This window comes from Elgaria multicarinata, chromosome 11 (genome assembly GCF_023053635.1).
Source record: "Elgaria multicarinata webbii isolate HBS135686 ecotype San Diego chromosome 11, rElgMul1.1.pri, whole genome shotgun sequence".
In the NCBI taxonomy this organism is placed as follows: Eukaryota; Metazoa; Chordata; class Lepidosauria; order Squamata; family Anguidae; genus Elgaria; species Elgaria multicarinata.
The window spans coordinates 20,503,195-20,530,031 of NC_086181.1; the positions used below are offsets into that span (position 1 = coordinate 20,503,195).

Genomic DNA, 26,837 nt, shown 5'->3' on the forward strand with positions numbered 1-26,837 from the left:
GCCTTCCCTTCTGTGGTCCAAAAGAGGTCAAGCACTCCTTCTGTAGTTCACCTCCGGTACTAAAGTTAGTCTGTGTTTAGAGTTACCTCATTGTAGTGCAAGCCACTGCCTCTACATTCCTGTTCCTTATGTTAAGCTTTGTGCTCATCCTGATCTCCTGTGTTCATATCATTAAAACCATCTTCAGGATATCACCAACAAGGGCTTTTCTACTTGCTCATCTCATCTCATTGTGGTAACAATGTTCTATGAAAGTGGTATAATTTTATATCTAAGGCCCATTTCTATTTATTTATTTATTTATTTATTTATTTATTTATTTATTTATTTTACAATATTTATATACCGCTCCCCATTCAAAATTTTGGAGCAGTGTACAAGATAAGATAAAATAAAACCAGAATAAAAACATATTAAAAAATTGATTCTCCCTGGCAACTGTCAAGCCACTGCCACTGCCTCCCCACTCGTGGCACCATGCAAGGTTCTTTGCAGCCCAGCTCGATGGAGCTGTGGTGCTGCCTGCCCTCACCCAGAGCTTCCATTGTGTGCAACAACGATGGCTGTGGAAACTGCATATTTCCAAAGTTGTATAAATCATGGCCATAAGGGCCCTATTTATGCAATATTAAAGGTGTGACTGCATGGAACATTCACGCCTTCAGTGTTGCAAAAATGGGGCCTTTACAGCTGCCACTTACAAAACTTTGAAAATACACAATTTCCAGAGCTGCCACAGTTATACGCAATGGAGACTCTGGATGAGGGAGGGCAGCTAAAGGGCCATTGCCAAGTTGTGGGACACTCAAAGAGCAGGCCAGCAACAGTGTTGTGGCTCAGTGAGCTGCATGTGAGTGGATGGGAGTCCATCAGACTCTCAGATCCAGTTGGTCACCCATGGCAGCTTTACTTTATAGTACATATAGAAGATAGCCAAATTCTTTTTTAAAATGAAATAAAAAAGCTTAATGGCATGAACTTGAATTATAGTGAAAATATTGTTATTTGTGAATCTGCATGTCCAGGGATTTACAGTGAAGTATGTTTCATGAGAATCGGTCAATGGGAAGGCAGTCAACAAGGGATGGCCAACTAAGGCCATGGCTAGACCAGGCGATATCCTGGTGATCGCTCCACGATCATCCCTCTGCATCCACATGATGCACAGGGGATCCAGGGGGCAGGGATGACCCAAGACCATGGAACGTGTAGCCGGGCGTTGCAGGGTGTTCTGGCTCCTTATGAGTAACTGCAAGGAGCTGGGAACCGGGCACAGGGCATGGATCTCCTCAGGAGCTCTGTGCCCAATGGTGGTGGGGTGGGGAGAGGGAAAGAGGTTTTTTAAAATAATAATAATAATAATAATAATAATAATAATAATAATAACTGTTGTGTTTGAGCGTTCGTGCGCTGCTTTTCCTTTAAAAAAAACCAAAATGTCGGCCGCGATGTCGCACACCATGTGTAAACAAGGGCAATGATGTCACGATCATAAAATCATGAGATCGTCGACCTCCAACCCCTTTGTCTAGCCGTGGCCTAGCTCCCAACTTTGAATTCTGTATATAAGATATGATATGCCAAGCTGCAGCTGGGACTAAAAAGAATACATGTGTCAATTTTCAGCACCTTTTTACCTGCTGCACTTGTTACACTTTGTATGGGATAGATTTGAAATTTTGCACAATTGTAGACCTCATCAGGTAGATCATGGATACCAAGTTTCACAGTATTAGCTCAATAGGTGTTGTTTGGGGTGACCATATGAAAAGGAGGACAGGGCTCCTGTATCTTTAACAGTTGTATTGAAGAGGGAATGTCAGCAGGTGTCATTTGTATATATGGAGAACCTGGTGAAATTTCCTCTTCATCACAACAGTTAAAGCTGTAGGTGCCCTGCCCTCTTTTAAAACTGGTCACTCTAGTATAGCTCCTGCACCTTTAACTATTGTGATGAAGATGGGATTTCATCAGGTTCTCCATATATACAGATGACACCTGCTGAAATTCTCTTTTCTATGCAACTGTTAAAGATAAAGGGGCCCTGTCCTCCTTTTCATATGGTCACCCTAGTATTGTTATTTTATAAACAGTAGACGTTTGGGGCTTATAATTGTGTAACTTTTTCATGTGATTCACCTTAATTATGATGCCGTTGTTGTTTACCATATTGCGCTGTTCTCTCTTAATCAAGGATGCATATTTATCTGCCATTTTGATAGAAAAATTAAGATTGCAATCTTAAAGCTAGCTTTCCTTTGAGTAAACCCCAGTAGAACCCAATGGGACCTGCTTTTGAGAAGATACTATAAATGTTGTAAGTTATTAACAGGAGAATTCATATGTATTAAAGGGCATAAAATTGCATTTTCAGTAATTTAATCCCATATGTAAAATCCTCATGGTAGTTTTTATTCAGTAAGCAAATATATGTAATCAGTCATGAAGGACATATATCCCATTGGAGAATGAAAAGTACCTAATGTTTATATAGCATTGAAGAACAATAAACGACCCCAGCAGGTATGCACATAGCTTCAATGTAACAGTCTCAAGAACTACAAGATTGATCTAAGTGAATCATATGTAGCAGAACATGGATGCTACCTCTCACTTTCTGAAGTATAAAGAGGTATGCTTGAAGATATTTTGAACAAGTAATAGATTTTCACCAGATTTATTTAATTATCATTTTTTGGGCTATTATATCCCTCCCTTTAACAAGTTTCTCAAGGCAGCTAACAATCAAAGAACAAAATGATGACTACAAAGAATCCAATACATTCAAAGAACATCAAAGCAGCGAAGTCCAAGAAAAGATTACTACTCCCTGAAGTGGAAACCTGTGGCTGAAAGTTTTCAATGTCAGAGAGAAATTGAGGTGTAAAGTGGAATATTAGATAGATCTCCCCAGATGCATGTCCATTTTCTCTCTTGGAACAAAATGAACTTTACATTCTAGGCTGAGTATTTTACAATTAAGACATTCATTTATAAGTGTGGAGACAGTTTGAGAACCAACAGTTTAAAACCAGAAAATTAAATAACTGGTGTTGGGTGTGGGTGGAGAGAATGTAGTCTTTACCTAACTAAAATCTAAGACAAAATTTCCCTAGAATGTTAAAGGGTCAGGCTAGTTTCCACTGTGTATCAGGGAGAAATCCAAATGATTGTTGATGATGACATCTTACCTTTTAGCTATCTATGCCATATTGCAAATTTTGCAAAACCAGCTAGTGATGAGGATTAACTTTTTTATACTTTAACAATTCTCTGTTATTATATTTTATGCCATTTTTGCCAGATGGTTAACATGTTTTAAAGACCTGGCTGTTTACATCTGCTTTTACTGATTAAGTAGAGTGACCATATGAAAAGGAGGACAGGGCTCCTGTATCTTTAACAGTTGCATTGAAAAGGGAATTTCAGCAGGTGTTATTTGTATATATGGAGAACCTGGTGAAATTTCCTCTTCACCACAACAGTTAAAGCTGCAGGAGCTATACTAGAGTGACCATTTTAAAAGAGGGCAGGGCACCTGCAGCTTTAACTGGTGTGATGAAGAGGAAATTTCACCAGGTTCTCCATATACACAAATGACACCTGCAGAAATTCCCTTTTCAATACAACTGTTAAAGATACAGGAGCCCTGCCCTCCTTTTTTTATGGTCACCCTAGATTAAGTTGGTACCAACTCATAATGAAAATTTTTTAATTCTTGCTGCTTTCATTATTTTATTGTTGGATTAAGATGGTATGATTCTGTGATTATTTATATTGCTTTTTTATATTTATGATTATTTGATGGGATTTTACTGTGGATTACATAAAATTTATTGTGGATTATGTTACTGCAAGTGGAGAAGGACACCACAGCCTGGGATAAAGTAGGGCCTCTTTATATAATAAGGGAACTGTACACGAAAGCCAAACAGTGGCAGGTAAAAAATCCTACTCAACCTCCTCCCCCAATGGGAGCGACTGGCTAAATCCCATACTAATTAAAGGGAGTGGGGTGGAAGCCAGAAAGTGAAAGAGGCCAAGCTTTGGTGGAGCCTAATTTTATAAGCTTGACCCCACCCATGCTTCATGCTACATATGTGCACATTGCTCCTTCCCACCTGCAAAAGCTGTCCCTGCTGTTCTGGCTGGATGGGAAGTGGGCTTGTGTTCTGCGGCTTTAAGAGAGTTATATAGTTGGCTGTTAAAGATGGAATACCAATACTAAAAATAAAATATATTAGTTTTTAATAGGTTGTATCCAGATTATGGCTGCAATCCTATATGAACATGTAGCTCAGCTATAAATTTATTTATTTATTTATTTATTTATTTATTTATTACATTTCTATACCGCGCAATAGCCGGAGCTCTCTGGGCGGTTCACAAAAATTAAAACCATTCAGAATATAAAACAACAGTATAAAACCATAATATAAAATACAATATAAAAGCTCAACCAGATAAAAACAAAACAATGCAAAATTACAAATTTAAAACCATGTTATTTAAAATTTATAGATTGTTAAAATATTGGGAGAATAAAAAGGTCTTCACCTGGCGTCTAAAAGCATATAATGTAGGTGCCAAGCGCACCTCCTTAGGGAGCTCATTCCACAGCCGGGGTGCCACAGCAGAGAAGGCCCTCCTCCTGGTAGCCACCTGCCTCACTTCCTTTGGCAGGGGCTCACGGAGAAGGACCCCTGAAGATGACCTTAGGGTACGGGCAGGTACATATGGGAGGAGGCGTTCCTTCAGATAACCTGGCCCCAAGCTGTTTAGGGCTTTAAATGTTAATACCAGCACTTTGAATCGGGCCCGGACCTGGACTGGCAGCCAATGAAGCTGGAAAAGGACTGGTGTAATGTGGTCTTGTCGGCCAGTCCCTGTTAGTAAGTGTGCTGCCCTGTTTTGCACCAGTTGAAGTTTCCGGACCGTTTTCAAAGGCAGCCCCACGTATAACGCATTGCAGTAATCCAAACGAGAGGTTATCAGAGCATGGATAACTGTAGCTAAGCTATCTCTGTCCAGATAAGGGCGCAGCTGGTATATCAGCCTGAGCTGATAAAAGGTGCTCTTTGCCACTGAGTTCACCTGTGCCTCAAGTGACAGTTCTGGATCCAAGAGCACCCCCAAACTACGGACCCGATCCTTTAGGGGGAGTGCAACCCCGTCCAGGAAAAAAAAAAAGCAGTTCTCAAGTGCTGCCAGCCAGCTACACAGCTTCCCATGTGTCGCGATACTGATGACTGCTCCTATTGTATGAAGAGAATGTTAGTTCTAGGACACATTCTGTTACATAAAGATTATTTAAGAATTAGATAGCCAAAAGTAGGAGAAACGTATGCTATATAAAATTTGCACTATAAGTTTGCCTCACTCTCCTTCCTGAATGGGAGCTTTTGTTGTTGTTTGAATGGGGAAAGTGTGCAGTTGGGTGTACATGTTTTTAAAAAAGCATGCACCCAAATGCATACTTTCCCCCCACCTGACTAATGAACAGAAATGCACTTCTTAGTTTTAAATGCACATTTGAAATGTGTGCATTTTTCTAACAAATCAGTTTTTTAAACACAGTTGCAAGCTCAGAAATATGCAAAGTCCCCCCCCCCCCAAAAAATGTGCCCATGTGCATGGTTGGTGTTGTGAATGGGGTAAGTTTTGTCATTTAATGAACTGAAACAAAATTCTCATGTATCCTTAAAAAAAGCATATGTTCACTCATCAATGAATAGTTTCTAATTCTTAAAATGTCAGGACTTCAAATGATATTTCACACCATGCCAACTTCCCTCTAGACAGAAGAGAAGAGTCAATGGAGAAATCAAACATTCGTCGCAGAATTTATCCTCTCGGGGTTTGGGGCTTTTCAAGAACTACAGATAGTGCTCTTCTTGGTGTTTTTAGTGATCTATGTTGTTACCATGGCTGGCAACATTCTCATCATTGCTCTGGTTGTAGCTGATCGTCAGCTTCACACTCCTATGTATTTCTTCCTAGGGAATTTATCTTGCTTGGAAATCTGCTACACCTCCAGCATCCTGCCCAAGTTCCTTATCAACTTCATGACTGGAAATAGAACTATTTCAGTTTGGGGATGCACTATGCAATTTTATGTCTTTGCTTCTCTGCTTGGCGTGGAATGTTGTCTCTTAACCGCAATGTCATATGATCGGTATTTAGCAATATGCAAACCATTGCATTATGCAACAATTATGAAAGAAAGGCTCTGCTTTAGCCTGGCAGGTGTATCTTGGATTACTGGGTTCCTGGCCATGTCTGTAATGTTCTTCCTAATCTCAGGATTAACATTTTGTGGCCCCAATGTCATTGAACACTTCTTCTGTGATCTTACACCTATTATGAGGATTGCCTGTGATGAAACACGGAAAGTAGAACTGGCAGCTACAATCTTCTCTTCACTGTTCACTTTGCCACCATTTGTATTAACACTGACATCATATGTCTTAATTATATCTACCATTTTGAAAATCCCATCCACTACTGGAAAGAAGAAGGCATTCTCAACTTGCTCTTCCCATCTCATAGTTGTTACCATATTCTATGCAACGTTAATCATAGTGTATGTAATGCCTAAAAAGAAGGCCCTGGGTATCATAAACAAAGTTTGTTCTGTGTTTTACACTGTACTGACTCCCTTAGTCAATCCCCTGGTATACAGTCTGAGAAATCAGGAGGTCAGAAATGTCCTGATGAAATCTGTTCAGAAAGGTATTACTTTCATAACTACTCAGAGAGTCCAAGGGAATGCTTTTTGAGTAGAATAAACTGATATGCATTACAACTTCTGCTTTCATGACAGAACTAGTTTCTCTTTCTGCTGAACACAAACTCAAATGTTCCTGACATTAGTGTAGTAATATCACCAACGTTACTTGAACGTCTTTTCTTATCACCTGCCCTTCCATCTTGTCTGAATTACCCACTTTTGGGTTAATTGCTTCTGTGTTATTTTAATTCGCACAGTAGGAATTTGGAGAAAGAAGGTGCCAAGATTTTAGACCAGTGTGTCGACTTTACTGTGCCTATTTAAACCATTAATTACTGGTTCATACATTTTGGAAACAATGTATTGCTAAATAATTGTTTGGATGGTATTGCATAAAAGTCTTTTATCCCTCTTGGCCAGCACAGCGTGAGGGGGAGAAACAGTAGTTGCGGTGGGGAGGAGGGGAATAAAGGGCTCACGCGTTGCACACATGGGCTACATGAGGCAGGGGTGGGGGCCAAGCCTATAAAAGCTGGCCCCACCCCTTTCTCAGCCTCTCTGTCTTTTTAGCTCCCACCCTCTCTCCCTCTTCTAGTATGGGACTTAGCCAGTCACTCCTTTTGGGGGGAATGCTGAGTTGGAACTTTTCCTTTATAAGATTTTGCCTACTCCATACTTGAGGTCTTAAGGAGGGTGGATAAATAGGTCAATTTGTCAGCAGGATGTGCGGGAATTTGCTATTCCAGAATAGGGATGGCGACCACTCTGACACCTTTTAAGTGATTGGCATAGCCAGAGCTCCTGCTCCTTGTGAGTTTCATGGCTCACGTGTCTGGATATGGTATGCCTTTGGAGATCCTCCTGCCTCATCTACTCAGAATTTTACGGCTCTGCATGGGGATGATGTGGAGCAGTCTCTCCACACTCTCAAAGTGTCATATAAGAAAGGGGCCAGGTTACCTGAGTCCTGGCTTAAGAGAGTGGCTCGCCCTTAAACCAGGCAAGTAGACTGAGATTAGTACATATTGATTCCCACACTTTTCACATCCAGTTCCAGGGAGGGGTTGAATCTCTTTTGTTGTTAAATAAAGAGGCCCTAGTTTATCCCAAGCTCTGGTGCCTGTGTCTTTATTCCGTACTTCCTTCTCCACTCGCAACAGGCATATTTCTAATGAAAACTATCTTGAAATCCTGCCCTTTTAAAGTATCAGAAATAATGACATACTGGGGCAGAGGAGGGAGAGAGAAGAAATCTTGCTTATCAAATAGTATGTGGCTATAGTATAAATTCCAGTACAGAAAAAATGACCATTTAATTGCTGTATTATTTGGCTGTTGTATACTTTCTTTTCTATGAATAGCATCCATTCGTTTTTCAATTTCAACAACACCAAAACAGTTCAATAACCATTCTTGAATCAATGGAATCTGAGGAAGTTTCCAGTGTTTTAACAAATATAAATTATGCCAGTGGTTACTGAAAATTAGGGAGACTATCCTGACTTCTATTAAATAGTACTAATAAAGACTATAGGCCCACAGTAAGTCCTAATACATTTGAAAATTATATCTATATTTTTCTCCAATAATTCTGAGCAAACTGAGTAACATCCAATGCTGGGGGTGGGTGGGCTACCAGTATTAAAGAGGTTGCACAACCTCAGGTCAGAGGGAGGGGTGGAGGAGAGGAAGGGGAGGAGCAAAGGGGGAAATCACAGGAAACCACACTGCAGGCTATAGAGATCCTAAGGCTACCTTTAGTTAAAATTTCCATGAACTAATTGATTGCAACACTGCCCTCTATTGACATCTATAGCACATGGGGGGGGGGGGAAATCTCCCCTTCCTACTCTATATTTTTCCATAGTTATTAAGTATTTATATTATATTTCCCAGACCAATAAACTTAGGCCATAGCTAGACCTAAGGTTTACCCCTGGATTGTCTAGGGGTCAAACCTGTTCATCTAGGTGACACACAGGGGGTCCAGTGCTCAGGCAGGGGTGAACCCTGGATGATCCCAGGATAAACCTTAGGTCTAGCTGTGGCCTTAGAAGCCCTAGCTTATAAAATCCTGAGTCTGTTCTATCATTCTTTAAATTATTCTTGAGAATCCTGAATTTAGCTCTCCAGAAGAGGATTCTTTGAAATGAAGGAAGAGCTTCTATAATGGTATAATGCTGCCTATGAGGAGAAACATGTTCAATTTCACTTCTATTGACTCTTCAACTAGTGCACCAGCTAAAGTTCATCTCCATATAAAGGCTACCACATTTTTCTTCTTTACTGCTGCTCTATGCCTTAACAAGGCCCTCATGTTCAAATTTGGGCTAGAGACTGATCCAAATAACTGGGACATTTTCCAGCCATTGCTCCCTCATCCATATGCCTTGTTGCAAAGAGGACATGTTTTGTTTGTTACCAGCCATGGACTTACTGAATTAAGTCTGCAAAGCACTTTCTCGGTTCCATTTTAAGACTGTTACAGACTACAGATTTGGCTTTTCCATCATGCATACCTACGTCCTAGGGAGGTTATGGGCTCTCCCACACTAGAGGCATTCAAGAGGCAGCTGGACAACCATCTGTTAGGTATGCTTTAAGGTGGATTCCTGCATTGAGCAGTGGGTTGGACTTGATGGCCTTGTAGGTAATCCAGTTGTTTTAAGACTATTTTGCAATAGAAATTGCAGGCATAAAGCCCCTGAACAGGATGGAACCCATAGTTGTTTAAAGTCTTCCTACCACACCCATATTAGGGTCCTAATTATTTCATACCCTCTTAGTGGGACTAAACAGACCAGCCCCAGCTTCAAAATGGCCAATGAGAAAATAGCCATGAATACAACTGAACAGAACATTTTGCTTAGGTGACTGATTGCTCCCTCTGTGATTAAATCTCTTTGGATGTTTGAGTTCAGAAATATAGACAAGATTAAGTATCCAAATCTAATTAGTTCTTTACATGTCTGTTGATGGAGATGTTCCTCAGCCAGAAGCTGACCTAATACTGAGCTCTTGTCTTATCTACAGAACGGTACTATGCCATTAGTTTCTCTCCCTCACACATACTTGTAGGAAGGAAAGCTATATGTGAAAATTAGATAGATAAACTAACTAACTAACTAACTAACTAACGTGTGTGTGTGTGTGTGTGTGTGTGTGTGTGTGTGTGTGTGTCTTTTGGCTTCTGGTCTCATCAGTAGTTGCAATGTTAAATGGATACAAAAAATAGCAGTTTGGATTGCTGGGAGATGAAAATTCTTAAGTAGAAAAGTTATATAAAGTAAGTTATAATAGTTATTATAATGCTTATTAATTGTCCTCCAAGTTGCCATACAGACTGAGAATCCTGAGTCTGTAGATCCAGAAGGTTTCCTTTCCATCAAGCATGTGGTGTCCTTTGTTCAATTGAAAGCAACTGTAAGTCTGGAAGACTATGTGTTTAGCACTAATTATATTTTGAAATTACTCTGTATTAGTCTATTCTCCCTTTTAGATTAATTAAGCCTGAGAGCATCCATAGTGGATCCAGAGCTTTCTTGTTGCTTTGCTGTTGTGCTGCATTCCAACTACTTGTGAGACGGGGGAAGGGGTGTTAAATGCTAAAACAAGGAGAGAGAAAATCAGAACTACAGTTTTAATAGACGTTCTGAATTTTCTCACTACAGGTCAAATTTTCTAGGTTGGATCCAGATTTACTCAGATTAGACACAGGCCTTAGCTAGACCTAAGGATTATCCCACGCAAATGGAGGGGTCGTCCCTGCCTGCTCCTGGGATCTCTTGTGTGTCATTTGGATATAGGCCTGGTCTAGCCATGGTCTAATTTAAAACAATAGAACTTCAATTAATCAGGACTAATTTAAGTCTCAATTATTTCAATGTTTAAACTCTAAGTATGAGTAAATTGCAGTTACATCAAAGAGTTATTATTAATTATGTTACCCTTCCCTAAGAGTATAAAGATATTTCCATACTTGTTCATTTCATTTTTCTATACTGCCCAATAGCCAAACTCTCTGGGAGGTTCACAAATATTAAAAATACATTCATACATTTTGGTTGTTGGGGTTCAGAGGGAAAAAAATCCATGGGAATATATAGAAATATATATAAAAAATTAGATATGTTTGTTTAATTTATGAAGGAGATTATTATTATGACACAAGATGAAATCAGTGGACCAGCTGGTAAATCCAGAGGAGACCCTGATCTAGGATCTGCTCTCGTCAGAGTAGACTGAACACTATTTGTCTTGGAACTCCTTTCTCATCTCCCATCTGTCTTGATGAGTGGAGCGATTAGGCATACTACTTTCTTGTGCGAAGTGAGATTTATGTATCAGGTTATGAATATTGATAATCCTCTTTTGGAAACTGCACTGAAAATTTTTCAGTGTCTCTTTTCAGGGGATTTTTTTTTTGAAAAAAGAAAAAGTTGATTGGACTCAAGTCTTTGTGCACAGTGTGGACTAAAATTGCATATAAAGATGTGGCAATGATAGTAATTAATTCATTGCCAAATGTTTATTATTATTATTATTATTATTATTATTATTATTATTAGCACCCCTTTTGCATTTGATGTCATGTGATGGCAGAAATTGTTATGGGATTTCAGATTGTTAAATAGGTCACCAAGGGTTTTAGCTATCGTACACTGCGAAAAGTATATTAGAGGGGGACTAGGAGTTCTCAATATCATTGAATATTATAATACAGATAGTTAAACTATCTTTATTATATGATTCTTATGAACAGGGTTGCAGAACAGAAGTATATTGGTGCAGATTTAAAGGATATGTTCAAATCAAAGATGTTGTTAATTAAATCTTCTTTAATAATCTGTTACATTATACAAATATACTGGACTGTCTCATTAACAGCAATTATATATATGAACAAACAAAGGATTTAGTAAACTATATGGGAGATCCTATACATGTCTACCACATGGAGTTCATAGGGCTAACTCTCAGATATGTGTGTATAAAAGGAAGGGGAACTTTAAATCCATGGCCTATTGCTCTCCCATCCCCAGGTTCCCATTCTGGCCCATGAGGACTTCCCAGACAGGCACCTTGGGCCTGCTCAGAAGACACCTTAAACCCTGCTGGTTAAGGCTTTTGGTTAAGCAGCAGGGTTTAAAGTGCCTTGTGTGATGCATTTTGCTAAATCCTGCTCACTCACTAACCACAATCCAACAATCTGCAGCATGGTTAGTGGCTCTAACTATGGCTTAAATTGTTGTGTGCAACAGTATGACTTGTGGTTAGTGCTAACCACAGGGAACCCCAGTTTCACTAACCACAGAGCCTGAAGTGTCGTCAGAACAGGCCCACTCTCTTCTATAGGTGACAGAGGCCACAGCTAGACCTAAGGTTTATCCTGGGACCATCCAGGGTTCGCCCCTGCCTGAGCACTGGATCCCCTGTGTGTCACCTAGGTGAACAGGTTTGACCCCTGGATGATCCAGGGATAAACCTTAGGTCTAGCTATGGCCTAAGCATGTCTCTGTCCACCACTGATCATCTGATAGTTTCCTGCCGTTTCCTTGTTGCTGTTGCTGCTGCTGTATTTTTTAAAATAATGAAAAATAATGCACTGAAAGCATATTTCTAAGTTGGCCAACCTTTTTTTTTTTTGGTACTTTTCTGCACATTTGACATTATCCCTAATTCTGAAATGTATGGGAAAAAACTGAATGGGTTCCCATGACCATAGCTGACCTGTGTTCTCTTACATGCTTCTGCCCTCTCAGGATCACTCATCTGATCCTGGCCTAATCTACACCAAGCAGGATATTGCATTATGAAAGTGGTATGTAAAAGGCAGGAGACACACTACTAATAGCAGTATTGAAGTGCATGGACAACTGTTGGGTCCCATTGACACATACCATATTCCGCTTTCATAGTGCAATGTCCTGCTTGGTGTGGGTTAGCCCCCTGTGAAGTCACTGTGATTTCCCTGCTGCAATTCGAAAGAGAAGCCAGACTGAAAAGTGGGAAAGGGGTATGGGAAATTACGATTTTCACTGTGCATGTCTTTGTGAGCATGGGTAGCATGTTAGATTAACAACAACAACAACAACAACAACAACAACAACAACAACAACAAAGCACTTCATTTCTGTGTTTCATTTCCTGCCTGTAACTGAAAGGGGAAAAAACTGGGCTGACTGGAAATGCATTGTTTTCACATTTCATGTTCACATTCCTTATTTCCAGTTTGCACCATAAATGCATCCAGAAAACCACAGCACACTGGAGGAGTTTGTTCTCTTGGGCATCCCAGTTCCTGACCAGCTAGTGACCGTTTTTTTCTATCTGCTTTTACTTATCTTTGCATTATCGTTATTGGGGAACCTGACCATTGTGGCTGTGGTACTACTTGATTCTCATCTTCATACTCCTATGTACTTCTTCCTCTTTAACTTGTCCATCCTGGAGATTGCATTCACATTATGCATCATCCCAGTCATGCTATCCAACCTCCTCTCAACAGCAAAAACCATATCATTTTATGGCTGCATAATTCAGTGCTTCTTCTATTTTTTCCTTGGAATAGCAGAATTCCTTCTCTTGGCTCTCATGTCCTTTGACCGCTATGTAGCCATATGCAATCCACTAAACTATTCTACTGTCATGAATTTCAGACTCTGTAGTAGGCTTGTCTTTTCTTGCTGGTTTTTAGGTTTTATTTTTGTGATCTACCCCATGACTGCTATATCAAAACTGCCATTCTGTGGATCTAATATCATTAATCATTTCTTTTGTGATATTGAACCACTCCTTGCTCTCTCTTGTTCCACCAACACAACCCTCATTGAGCTTTTCAATTTTATGATAGCTATCATCGTACTTCTAGGATCATTGGTACTAACAACTGTATCCTACATTTCTATCATTGCCACGGTCCTGAAGATACCATCAGACACTGGAAGGAAGAAGGCCTTTTCCACCTGTAGTGCCCATATTACAGTAGCTTCCATTTACTATGGGAGTGCCATATTCATGTATCTGAGGCCATCAAAGACACCATCTCTGGATCTCAAGAAAACTGTGAGCATTTTGACAGCTGTAATAACCCCTGCACTCAACCCTTTTATCTACACACTGAGAAATGAAAAGGTGAAAGAGGCCCTGCGAGACTTACTTAAGGGAAGAGTGTATTTAAATCCAACAAAAACCAGTAAATAAAATTTCCTCTATATGTCTTGCAAGTTCTATCTTATTTGGGTTTGTTAAGGAAGCATTCCTTTCATTGGTTTGGTGAAATTTTGAGCAGTGGCTCAAAATTTATTAAGGTTCTCCTGCCTCATGAACGCCTATGGCAGAACTGCTGGCAAGGTTATATGTCAGGAATGCTCAGTTTCACTCTGAAGCTAGAATGCTGGCAATACTCCAGCGTTCTTGTCAGCATTCTGACAGGAGTGGAGGGTAGCAGGAAACTGCCAACTGAGATTAGAGTGAGGTAATTTTGAAGGCTGAGAGAGTCACTCTCACTGATTAATAGATCACTGATGAAGAGGGGATAGGGAGGGAAAGGGAAAGTGTATCCTGGAAACCTGTGCTGGCTTTTTTAGAAGTAACCATTTCTGGTTACACAGTGGCCAACCAGCTGTCGACCAGGGACCAACAAAGCAGGACGTGGTGCAACAGCACCCTCCCACCCATGTTCCCCAGCAACTGGTGCACACAGGCTTACTGCCTCAGACAGTAGAGGTAGCACATAACCATCAGGACTAGTAGCCATTGATAGCCTTCTCCTCCATGAATTTATCCACCCACCCACCCCTTTTAAAGCCATCCAAATTGGTGGTCATCACTACACCTTGTGGTAGTGAATTCCATAATTTAACTATGTGCTGTGTGAAGAAGTACTTCCTTTTATTTGACCTGAATCTCCCACTAATCAGCATCATGGGATGACCCTGGGTTCTAGTATTTTGAGAGAAGGAAAAAAAAATGTCTCCCTATCCATATTCTCCACACCATGCATACTTTTGTACACCTCTATCATGTCTCCTTATAGCCTCATTTTCCCCCAAGCTAAACAATCCCAGCTGTTGTAACCTTCCCTCACAGGGGAGATGCACTTGTATTTGACAGAAGCCATGAAGTATCGACTGGACATTACTGATAGATTTGCATTTCACTGCTCCAAAACTGCACTCTTCACAGTGATAAACACACAAATACCCTGCTATGGTTACAGTGCTCCCCACAAGTGCTTGGCAACCGCCTGCCTTGGCTTCACTTCCCACCCTGCATTAATGGCAGTCACCATTAATCTGGGGTGGACAGGAAGCCATGGCTCTTGCCGGAGGCTTGCAAAGCCCAGTTCACAGGGTCAGACAGCAGCAGTGTCACGTCGAGTGCCCATGAGGTGAGCACTTGCTAATTTTGCCCAGTCCTAGATAATGCTTTTTATTATAGTTGAAATGTTAATTCTCTGGATTTATTGCTAGGTTGGCTACTGACATTTTTAATGTTGACCTTTGGATGACAAAGCCATTTATTTATTTATTTATTTATTTATTTATTTATTATTAAAACATTTGTATCCCACCCTATAGCACTGGGATCTCAGAGTGGCTTACAGATAAAATCATACAAATAGTATAAAACAATAAAAATGGGAGCAGCATGCACTTTGTGAAAGCGCTTGGCTGGAGTTAGGAGGGACGGCCGCTCCTTCCACTGCTGACTGAGAGTTTCTCTACATGAGCAATTCATTGCACACTCATGATTGGTCAGCCACAAAAGTTTGCAGCTCTTTTACATGACATTGCCATCCTCCATTGCCTCTTCTTGATGAAATGTGCTGAATTCCTCCTGAAAATTAAATAATGTGATTTTGATCTTTTGTTGAGCTCCACTCATGCATTGGGATTTGACAGAAGCCATGAAGTATCAACTGAACATTACTGATAGATTTGCATTTCTCTGCACCGAAACCCCACTCTCCACTCCGATAAACACACAAACACGCTCCCCACAGTCCTGCAGCAGTAAGGTACAAAAGAGCCGGGCCGATCCAGAATCAGCATGAAACTTTCCCTGTTGAGCAAATGAGGTGCCTTAATGTGACTGAATGGTCATATTGTTGAGTGACATGATATCAATCTTTGGATAACAACAAGTTATTGTTATTCTTCTACCTCTGCGATGGTTACAGTGTTCAAAGCAAAATGTGGAGGGGAAACCACACCATCCTGTTTCTGTGGGATTAAGTGCATCATCGGGGCGGAGGTTGAAACCTACTGGTCCCCTGATGTGCTCTTCTTCCCCTTGGCAATTGAGGGATGGGGCTGGAATGTTTTTTACTCAGAATCCTCTTTCTGAGCCATCTTACATCATTACACAACATTGTTCCCAGGGGTGGTTGTGAGGAGCACCAAATCAGAGGCCATGGAGCTTTGGAACCAGTTACCTAGGGAGGTTGTGGGCTCTCCCACACTAGAGGCCTTCAAGAGGCAGCTGGACAAGCATCTGTCGGGGATGCTTTAGGGTGGATTGAGCAGGGGGTTGGACTCGATGGCCTTATAGGCCCCTTCCAACTCTGCTATTCTATGATTCTATGATTCTACCCTCTACCAGCCCCCACATATCCCCAAATGTGAAATATAAATCATATATCATATATAGAAGAGAAATGTCCTGAACATACAATGCCAGTCAATATCTATGATGGAAAAACCTTCCATCAATTTCAGAATAAACTGAAAGGTTATATAAAACATAGGCCTCATCTACACCAAGCAGGATATTGCAGTATGAAAGTGGTATATAAAAGGCAGGAGCCACACTACGGCTTAATAGTGGTATTGAAGTACACTGACAACTGTTGGGGCCCATTGAAACATACCATATACTACTTTCAAAGCACTATATCCTGCTTGGTGTGGCTCCTGCCTTTTATATACTGCTTTCAAAGTGCAATATCCTGCCTGGTGTAGATGAGGCCTTAGTTAAGGAGTGCCCAACAAGCAATGAACATAAATACTCATTTGGAATGTTTTTGCCCTTCATGCTTACAATAACACTGTGGGACTGGTCACAATTTCAATGGGGCTATGAATTCATTCTGGGTTTCAATCAGAGCCAGCCAGAACACTAAAGGTGCTCAACCTATTTCGAGGGATAGAGTTCAACACCCTGGTCAGGTCCTTTAGAGTTCTGGCTGGTTCTGACTGAAACCCAGAATGGATACACAGCCCCACCAAAATTGGAGCCACCACCCTCCAGTGGTTTCCACTGAATGCCATTCCAGAATCTGGAGTAAATGAAGATTTGCATCTGACCATATGCAAGGCCGGTGCAAGACTATTTTGCACCCTAGGCAAGGCGAGCTACTTGCAAACCGCCCCCCCCCCCCCAAATTGCCAACTTCGATTCAGCTGTTCAAAAAGAGTTTCTGAACTATTATATTTCCCTTTTATTATGTTTTTCTTTTCTTTTCTTAGAACAGCTAATTTGCATAAAACTATGATCCTTAAAGGGCAGTATTGCGCCCCTTTGAGGTCTGCGCCCTAGGCGGCTGCCTAGTTGGCCTAATGGTAGCGCCGGCCCTGACCATATGTAATTTCATCATGCTATCCTCTGAACGAAAGTGTCTCTTGAGATCATTCTTGAACTGTGGAAAGCATGCTCCACTGGTTATCAAAATAAGAGTTTGTTTTTCCTCAAAAAGGTTATAACACTATGGACTGAAGGGCTCATTCCTTGAAGGTGCATGAGATTTTGAGGGGGGGCATCCCCCTTCCAAGTAGCTTTTTCAGGGGGCAGGTAGAGCTGCTGTGGGGAGGAGGGGGCAAAGAAATATCCTGCCACCACCCCAGTTGCGTGCACCTAACTTTGAATCCAATCCAGGATCAATTATCTTTGGTGGAAAAATGGCTGCTATTATTTATGGTGGAAAAATATTCTGTTCTTTGTCTTGCTTACTATCTTCTGAATTGCCCCATGGATCTCTGCATTTCTTAGGCTGTAGATAATGGGGTTCAACATGGGTGTGATGGCAGTGTACATCAGAGCTAACACTTTGTTACTATCCTGTGCATTAATGGACTTTGGCCTTAGATAAGTTAAACTACCACTCCCATAGTACAAGGTCACCACAATGAGGTGAGAAGAACAGGTGGAGAAGGCTTTTTGACGGCCCTCAGTTGATGTCACTGTCAGGATGTTGGAAATAATCAGAATGTATGACAGAAGGATGAGGAAAAAGGGGATGAAAATAACTAGGACGGTAGCTGTAAAGAGCTGCATCTCATACCAAGAAGTGTCAGTACATGAAATCTTAATTAGCGGTGGGATATCGCAGAAAAAATAATTGATTTGATTTGATCCACAGAATGGCAAGGTGAACACCCATGCTGTCTGAAGCAGAGACACCACGTTGCCAATGAACCCTGACAGAGCTGTTAGTAAAAGGCACACTGTCTTGTTCATGATGGTCATGTACCTTAGTGGTTTGCATATGGCCACATAACGGTCAAAGGCCATAGCTGCTAAGAGGAAGCATTCTGAAGCCCCTAAGAAAAGCAAGAAGAACATTTGTGAAGCACAGCCAATGTAGGAAATCCGCTTGTCCTCTGATAGGAAATTCACCAGCATTTTGGGAAGGGTAACTGAAGAGTAGCAAATATCCAGAAATGACAAAACCTTCAGGAAGAAATACATTGGTGCATGAAGTGATGGATCTACCATGATCATGATGCAAATGAGCATGTTCCCCACAATTATCATTATGTAAATAAATAGAAAAACAATAAAAAACAGCAACTGCAGGTCAGGATGATTGGCTAAGCCCAAGAGGATGAAATCAGTTCTTCCTGTAATATTCATTGGCAGTGTTGTATGAGTTTCTTTCCCCTGGAAGACGAAAAGAAAAGAACGAACGAACAAGGCAACGTATTAAGAAGTTTTTCTTGCTGTTGTAATCCTTTTTTATTTACTGTAATTACCAAAGACTTGGATCCAGACTAAGGGCATGTCTACACCAGGGGAGGGGAGGGGGAGGATATCATGATATGCTAATTGTGAGATCCTCCCTCTCAGTCGACACATGGCGCATGATGTCCCAAGAGGAAGGAGGAGGATGCAGCCACTTATTATTATTATTATTATTATAGATGAGTGCATGAGCACTCCAACAATAAGGTTAGTTTTTTTTTAAAAAAAAGTATCCCCAGTCCCCCACCCCAACCCCGATGGGCACAGAGCTCCTGAATGGCTCCATGCCCCATGCCCAGTTCCCAGCTCCTTGCGTTAACTCACAAGGAGCCAGGCTGAAACAGGGATGGACGCCCACACCTCCTGCAGTCTCGGGATGATCCCGGGGAAATGGAGAGCTCATCCCTCCCTGCCCCAGGGATCCCCTGTGCATCATGTGAATTCAAAGGGATGATCCCGGGGCAATCCCTGGGATAAGCCATCATCTAGACATGCCCTTTGTTAGTCACACTTGGACTCTGTTCACTTGACACATTAAGCTCCAGTAGTTAAGCATTTTAAGCTAAACATTATGGCTTAACATGTTGCGTGAACCGTGGTTTAGTGTTCTGTGTGAACCAATCCTAACCATGGTGGCTACATTGCAATTAAAAGACTGCAGAAAGTTAGTCATGTCATGATTTCAATGGCAAGTATGTGCAATTAACTTACTCTGGACACAACCCCAAAACTTTAACTTGTATTTGTGACTCATCTTAGGTACAAAAAGCAAAACTATGAGGGTGTGAAAGGTACAGTAGATTGGGGAAGGTGAAATGCCCAGATGGGGGGATTTGGAAGCAGGGAAGTTTGGAATATGAATGCTCACAGTTTAGAAAGTCTCATTGTGGGAGAAGGAGGGGGAAAATAATGAGACAAGACAACTGCATATGGTATAAAATTCAGGCCACGTTTATTAAAGGTCTGCAAAGGGAAACTGGGCAGGCCCTAATCTATGCCAGCCACTAGCTAGGTGTTTATATCAGGTGAAACATTCTATGTCTGGCAAGTTTAATTAGATTATTACCACACCCAGGCAATACCCCTTTTGGGGAGGGTAGTCTGACCCATGCCACTCACACCCCTGTGTCGCATGATACCGGATGGAGTGATGAGAGTTGGCCTAACAGGTGGCCTTATCCCTCCACTGGGGCCACACAGACCTCAGCGGAAGGCCTCAGGTATGACCTGTCACCAAATAACAGTGCCACAGAATGATCACCATCCCTTTCCTCTAAGCATGCCCACCCCTACCAGCCAAAGCCAAATGTGACCAAATTAACCAAAATCAGAATATTGTAATTCCTGAGACAGTCTCTCCCCACTTACAGGGTGAATTAGATGAAAAGACACATAGCCCAGGCCAATCAGACTATGTACCAAAAATCCCTACTTGGCCCCCAAAAGGGCGAGCAGGTAAAACCCACACTGCATACAGCGAGGGAGGGAGGGAGGGAGCCACACTTCAAAGAGACTGAAGGGCTGGGCACCGCTGCCTTATATAAGTGCAGTCACCCAGTCCCTAGCCCAGTGGCATCAAATATGCCTCTATGGGGAGTGAGCATGTCTCTCCTCCCCCCACCCACAATGACCTCCTCACAGCCAGTGCCAGGAAGCGGTGGAAGGGCATTTCCATTATGAACCGAAGTCTGGCTACCAGCCAGTCCCTTCCCTATTGTGTGCCCCCACAAGCTGCTTAGAACCGCCTTTGAGCTTTCTGTGAGGCCAGAAAAGGGTCACACGTGTACGTGTGACAACCCCCTTTGAGCTGCCTTTATTCCTTTCTATAAATAAAAAGATCCCGACTCAGGGACGAGTCATCAGAATGCTTCTCACTGATTCTGTGACTCAGGCCTCATCTACACCAAGCAGGATATTGCACTATGAAAGTGGTATGAAAGTGTTATATAAAAGGTAGGAACCACATCAAGCAGGATATAGCGGTATGAAAGTGGTATATGTTATGAGTTAATGGGCCCCAACAGTTGTCAGTGCACTTCAATACTGCTATAAAGCCGTAGTGTGGCTCCTGCCTTTTATATACCACTTTCATAGTGTAATTTCCTGCTTTGTGTAGATTAGGCCTAACTGACCCTTTTTAGAGCCACCAGCCCAGCACTCTCTATTCACCTTTGTCCTTCACCACTTCCACCACAGAACACTGTACCTTACCTCAAGTACTTCAATAATCCAATCCAGTTTATGAAACAGACTTTTTAAAAATTTAACTATAGGTAAGTTTATGCAGTTTTCAAAGCTTGTGGTTTCATTTGTCATATCCCTTGTTTGTTTCAGAACAGTTTCAGATGTAACGCTGCCTACCCTAACCACTAATCTACACTATCTCCTCCCATCCACTAAAGTGTAGTTATTCCATTGGACAGGGCTTGTTGTTCCCACAAGCTCTGCCCAGAGCTACCTAAATCATGGACACAATCTACTTGATTTAAAGAGTTGATTACATATCAACTTCCTCTGACACTTTAAGAACTACATGGGTCTAAGTTATAGGTGGCAATCTTCAAACTGGAAGAGTAAACAGACAGTTTGAAAATGCTATTTGAAATATAATGAACCATGACATTTAGATTATTTTACATTAAAACCAATCTCCTACAAGTCACAAAATGCAAGTCCCCCTTCTTCTTTTCATCTATATAGGCCTTTAGTGTATCTTTAGGGACAAATTCTGAAACAGATTTCAGATTGATATTCAACAAATTATAGTTACAAATTGAAGGGTAACCATATGAAAAGGAGGACAGGGCTCCTGTATCTTTAACAGTTGCATAGAAAAAGGAATTTCAGCAGGTGTCATTTGTATATATGGAGAACCTGGTGAAATTCCCTCTTCATCACAACATTTAAAGTGCAGGAGCTATACTAGAGTGACCAGATTTAAAAGAGGGCAAGGCACCTGCAGCTTTAACTGTTGTGATGAAGAGGGAATTTCACCAGGATCTCTATATATACAAATGACACCTGCTGAAATTTCCTTTTCAATACAACTGTTAAAGATACAGGAGCCCTGTCCTCCTTTTCATATGGTCACCCTTCAAATTGGTTGCATTACCCTTCTCCAACCTGGTATCCACCAGCTGTGTTGGACTACAATTCCTATAATTCCCAGCCAGCATTGTTCGAATGACCATGCTGCCCGGGAACTATGGGAGTTGCAGTCCAACATACCTGGAGGGCACCAGGTTGGGGAAAGCTGTGTTATATGAATGGTATTGCTAAGAAACCACAGTAAGTGAATCTTAGATGATGCAATAAAAATGAAAAGGAGGCATTCTCTCAAGAACTCAGGGCAAAGCTCAATTTTTTGAAGAGACTGCAGAAAACAACTGGAAATATGGCCAGATAAATATTAACATAGTACTCTCAGAAGAGTATAGATCTCATATTATATGCTCAAAGCAGCCTCCAAAGCCCCATTAATCAGTTATTAAGAAAGTAAGGCATAGTTTGCTCATTGTGATTGCATCATCAAAGCTGCATTAAATAGCTCCCTGTAACTATTATAACAATGTAAGTTATGCATGTGGAATAGCTTATTCTATCATTGGGACCCTTAGCTCTATAGGAGCTCAAACAGCTGGAAATAAATGCTGTAGTAAAAATAAAATAAATAAATAAATAAAATGTTTCAAGTACAATGGGTTGGATCCAGACTAAGTTAGTTGTACTTATTTTCCACTGAAAGTAATGGGTCTTAAGTCACGAAGAATTTGAACCATTGGTCCCAATGCAAATTATTTACTCTGTAGCCAGCCCATTGTGAGCTGTCCCACATAAGTGCCTCATCACCAAATTAAATGGTCTCATGTGCCATGTGGGATGATTTCACATGACACTTAGAATTGCCCCCTTTATCCTGTCATCATATAGGAGTGAATCAAAGCTATAAGATCCATATCCATTTCCATTTCATGATTTCAAACTCAAATTAATAAATTCACTCATTTCCTTTGAAAACTCAGAAATGGTGGGATCTGAAAATGACTGGAATTTTTTTTTATTTTTAGAACTTGAAAAATGTATTTGTGTATATGAAATTGGATGAATATTGGATTAAAAGAATAGATAAGAGAGTGATGGATTCGGGTGAAAAATCTGAAGTGAACAATGTAATCATAGTTATTTTGGCATAACCGAGCCAAACTTTTCAAACAGTCACTGAGTTTCAATGGAAGAGTTAAATAGTTCCTTTAAAATCAAAGGGGCTTATACATTTTTTTAAAAAAATCATTTTGCTTTGAAATGCTAGAATGCGAAATACAAATAGGATACAATATACAAAATACCTGAACAGAAGTTGAACTGAAAGCAACTGGAATTATTACTAGATAAATAAATTAAAGAGTGTGGCCCTTGATTTATTATTATCTTTCTTTTCTAGATAATGGTGGTTTTTCTAGATGGACACAATGGGCGTTACCAAGTGATGCTATCTTTTACTGATTCAGGAATTTTCTGACTCTTGAACATGTTTTAAGTATTGTTAAGTATATGAAAAGAAATACTTGCTTAGTCATTAAAATTGTGTGTGTATAGCTATCTCAGGGTTAAACAGAGAAAGTATATCTGTGGGCAATTACCTTGAGATAGAGGCTGTTCTGGGAACCTTGCCAAGATTCTAAGTTAGCCTCATCACAGCTGTATGTAATGTAGATAAGAATTGTGTAGATCTGTATATAGTTTCTCACTTGTGTAAAATAGAACTGATCACTGCTTACTGATCACTGCTCTATGATCACTGCTCTCTGTGTATGCCTCAGTGTGCTGATCTGAACTGATCTGAATTGAACTGCACAGAAGCCTGAAAGAAGTAAACCAGCTCTGCTGTATAAGACCTGCGTGATGTGTGTTTGTTTCTGAGCACAAACAGAGTTCCAGAGAGAGATAAGTTCTGGCACAATAACCCAACAAAGGTTATGGGCCCAGTCCAGTCCAGTCCAGGAAGCCTACGCCAGCCTAACCCAGGCAGAAGAACCAGAACTTGGTGGGAACAGTGCAGTATCGGAACCAGAACCAGGAGTCTGCTAAAAAAGAAAACTGTTGATGAAGGAAGACATCAAGCTAAAGCCAGTGCTGCAAAGTGGGAAAAAAATCTCAGTCAGCTGACTCTGAAGAGGACTCTGAGCAGGAGGACGGTGAGATACCAATTCCTAAAGCAGAGGAAATGGCAGGAGCTAATATGTCTGGTTTGCATCAATTGTTAGAAAAGCTGAATGACTCTAACTATGCATTATAGTCTTACAAAATGCAAATGTATCTGATTCAGGCTGAACTGTGGTATGTAGTCACAGAGGATCCACCAGATAGAGCAGATCCACAGAATGCTAAATAGTTTAAAGACGATACAAAAGCAATGGCAGTTATTGCATTAGCTGTAGAAGACTCTCAAATTTCCTTCATTCAGTTTTTGAATACATCAAAAGAGTGCTAGAATGTGCTACAAGCTGTATATCAAAGAGAAACAGCGGGCAGTAAAGTAATTCTAACCCGGAAGCTGTATGGAATGAAGCTGAAACCAGGGGAGTCTATGTCAAACCATTTGAAAAGCATGAGAGAAATCTTCAATCAACTCAGGGCACGAGAGATGGAGTTTACAACTATACACCAATTCTATGTGATTTTGTCAAGTCTTGATTCATCGTACGATGCGGTTGTCACCATGATAGAAAGTCAAGAAAAGAAAAATTTAACCCTCGAGTATGTAGCTAGAAAACTACTGGAAACCTATGAAAGAAGACAAGCTTCAAAACAACAGAGCCTTAAACTTCCTGTGGCTGAATTTCAACAAAGCCATAAATCTTCTGACGTGGTGGCTGCATTAAAGGCAAGGAAATGCTTTAACTGTGGTTCCACAGGACACTTAAGGAGAGATTACAACAACAAGAAGAAAAAGCAGTCAACAGCAAAGTAGAGAGAAGAAAACAAAATGAATGAAGCTGAATCAACAAAGAAGTGTCTTCTAGCAAGAGTCAAAGAAACAATGAATCCTTGGTTTTTAGACTCTGGGGCTTCAATAAGTATGGCAAAAGACAAACTTTCATTTGTAACCTTGGAAACTTCTACTTCAGAGCAAAAGTGTGTTACCCTTGCAAATAGAACAAAAATCCAGATTTGTGGTGTAAGTAATGTATATTTTGATTGTCTGAGAGTTGAACTACAAAGTGTTTTATATGTACCAGAATTAGAAACAAACCTTCTAAGTGTGTTTCAGTTAACAGAAATGGAGTATGAGGTTTGTTTTACTGAAGAAAATTGTACTATAAAACAGAGAAACAAGGTGTGTGTGCAAAGAATAATGAAAGAATCTTTGTATGTGATTAATACTTGTACAGAAAATGAAGTTGTAGCCAGCAAAGTCACAACAAAAACAATAGCCAATTGCAAACCACACCAAGAGTGTATCCATTTAACACATAAAAAGTTTGGTCATGCTAACTATAAAACAATTTCTAAGATTCCAGAATTGTGTGAAGGGGTGAAAATCAAACCATGTTCTAACTATGTAGAATGTAATGTATGCAGTGAAACCAAGTGTCATAAGTCAAACATTCCAAAACATAGTGAGAGAACAACAAAAAGAATTTTTGAATTAATTCATGCAGATCTTACAGGTCCTTTTGAGACAAGTCAAAGAAGAAACAGATTTTTCTTGTCTATTGTTGATGATTACAGTAGATTTAGATTTGTGTATGTGTTAAAACAGAAGAGTGAAACTTTTAGAAAGTTTAAAGCCTTTGTTAAGTAGAATAAAAATAGATTTAAAGAACCTATAGCTAATCTAAGAACAGACCAGGGAGGTGAATTTCTTAACAACCAATTAAAAAAATTCCTCAGTGATGAAGGTATACAACATGACCTTACTGCTCCATATTCACCATTTCAAAATGGAGTTGCAGAAAAGAAAAACAGAACCTTGCAGAACATGTTAAGAGCTCTATTGAAAGAATCAGGATTGTCTAATCTGTTCTGGGCAGAAGCTTTGTCCACCTCAAATTATTTGTTAAACAGGCTTTACCACTCTGTACATGAAAAAACCCCATATGAAATGTTTTACAAAAGAAAACCTAGAGTGTCACATATAAGGGTTTTTAGAAGTAAATGTTTTGCTCATGTTCAGAAAGAAAACAGACCAGGAAAGCTAGCTCAAAGAGGTTTGGAATGTAAACTATTGGGATATGATACACAAACAAAAAGCTACCGTTTGTGGTCTCCATATCACAAAAGTGTAATTGTAAGCAGAGATGTAGTTTTTCATGAACAAATGCAGGAAACAAAACAGTATGTAAGTTTGCCTGTAGAACAGAAAGCTATAGAAACAGAAGAAATTCCTGAACAATCTCAGCAAGAGAGAGAGGGAGAAGAAACTATAGAAGAGGAAACTATGCCTGTAACTATGCCAAGACGATCAGAAAGAGAACGCAAAGCTCCAATTCGTTACTCAGATGAATACCAAAGCAAACAAGTTTCTCATAGAGCTTTACTAATAGCCTATGAACCTACTTCATTTGAAGAAATTCAAGAAATGGAACCTACAGAAACTCAGGGCTGGCATGAAGCAATGTCAGAAGAAATCAGAGCAATGAAAAAAAATGAAACGTGAGAGCTAGTACCTTTACCTGAAGGTCGCAAAGCCATTACCTGTAAATAGGTATTCAAAATAAAACAAAATAAAAAAAAACAAGTGGAACGTTACAGAGCAAGATTGGTAGCAAGAAGATTTGCTCAAAAATATCTAATAGATTTTGAAGAAGTTTATGCACCTACAACAAAATACTCAAGTGTAAAACTTTTATTAAAAATTGCAGCAGAAAAACAATTGAATGTATTTCATTTTGACATCAAAACAGCTTTCTTATATGGAGATTTAACAGAAGAAATTTACATGACTCAACCAAAAGGTTTTGTTAAAAATCCAGGGTTAGTTTGTAAATTGAAAAAATCCATATATGGTTTGAAGCAAGCAACAAGGTGTTAGAATAAGAAACTAGACAATGTATTGATCAAAATGGGTTTTAAACAAAGCAAAGCTGATCATTATTTGTACACAAAACAAGATGGTTCAAATGTAGTGTATTTGCTGATT

General features: G+C 40.2%; 3 protein-coding genes across 3 annotated transcripts; 2 read left to right on the forward strand and 1 right to left on the reverse strand.

Annotated features, from left to right (window-relative positions):
• The first annotated feature begins 748 nt into the window (after positions 1 to 748).
• Positions 749 to 6,779, forward strand: LOC134405282 (olfactory receptor 6B1-like). The gene is made up of 2 exons (XM_063136521.1): positions 749 to 850; positions 5,799 to 6,779. The coding sequence occupies exons 1-2, from the start codon at positions 749 to 751 to the stop codon at positions 6,777 to 6,779; spliced, it is 1,083 nt and encodes a 360-aa protein (XP_062992591.1).
• Positions 6,780 to 12,973: 6,194 nt separating this feature from the next.
• On the forward strand, positions 12,974 to 13,933 carry LOC134405283 (olfactory receptor 6M1-like). The gene has a single exon (XM_063136522.1). The coding sequence runs from the start codon at positions 12,974 to 12,976 to the stop codon at positions 13,931 to 13,933; it is 960 nt and encodes a 319-aa protein (XP_062992592.1).
• A 1,581-nt stretch (positions 13,934 to 15,514) lies between these two features.
• On the reverse strand, positions 15,515 to 25,968 carry LOC134405284 (olfactory receptor 10A5-like). Its single transcript, XM_063136524.1, has 4 exons — positions 25,943 to 25,968; positions 18,066 to 18,569; positions 17,684 to 17,873; positions 15,515 to 15,571 (listed from the first exon to the last, which is right to left on the reverse strand). The coding sequence occupies exons 1-4, from the start codon at positions 25,966 to 25,968 to the stop codon at positions 15,515 to 15,517; spliced, it is 777 nt and encodes a 258-aa protein (XP_062992594.1).
• Between the last annotated feature and the right edge of the window lie 869 nt (positions 25,969 to 26,837).

Coding starts and splice junctions, on each gene's coding strand:
- LOC134405282 (XM_063136521.1), top strand. CDS start 749: ATGGAGACTCTGGATGAGGGAGGGCAGCTAAAGGGCCATTGCCAAGTT. Junction 851..5,798: donor TGTGGCTCAGTGAGCTGCAT/GTGAGTGGATGG, acceptor ACTTCCCTCTAG/ACAGAAGAGAAGAGTCAATG.
- LOC134405283 (XM_063136522.1), top strand. CDS start 12,974: ATGCATCCAGAAAACCACAGCACACTGGAGGAGTTTGTTCTCTTGGGC.
- LOC134405284 (XM_063136524.1), bottom strand. CDS start 25,968: ATGGAGACCACAAACGGTAGCTTTTT. Junction 18,570..25,942: donor ACCACAAACGGTAGCTTTTT/GTTTGTGTATCA, acceptor TATTACAGGAAG/AACTGATTTCATCCTCTTGG. Junction 17,874..18,065: donor TCAAATCAAATCAATTATTT/TTTCTGCGATAT, acceptor CTTCTCCACCTG/TTCTTCTCACCTCATTGTGG.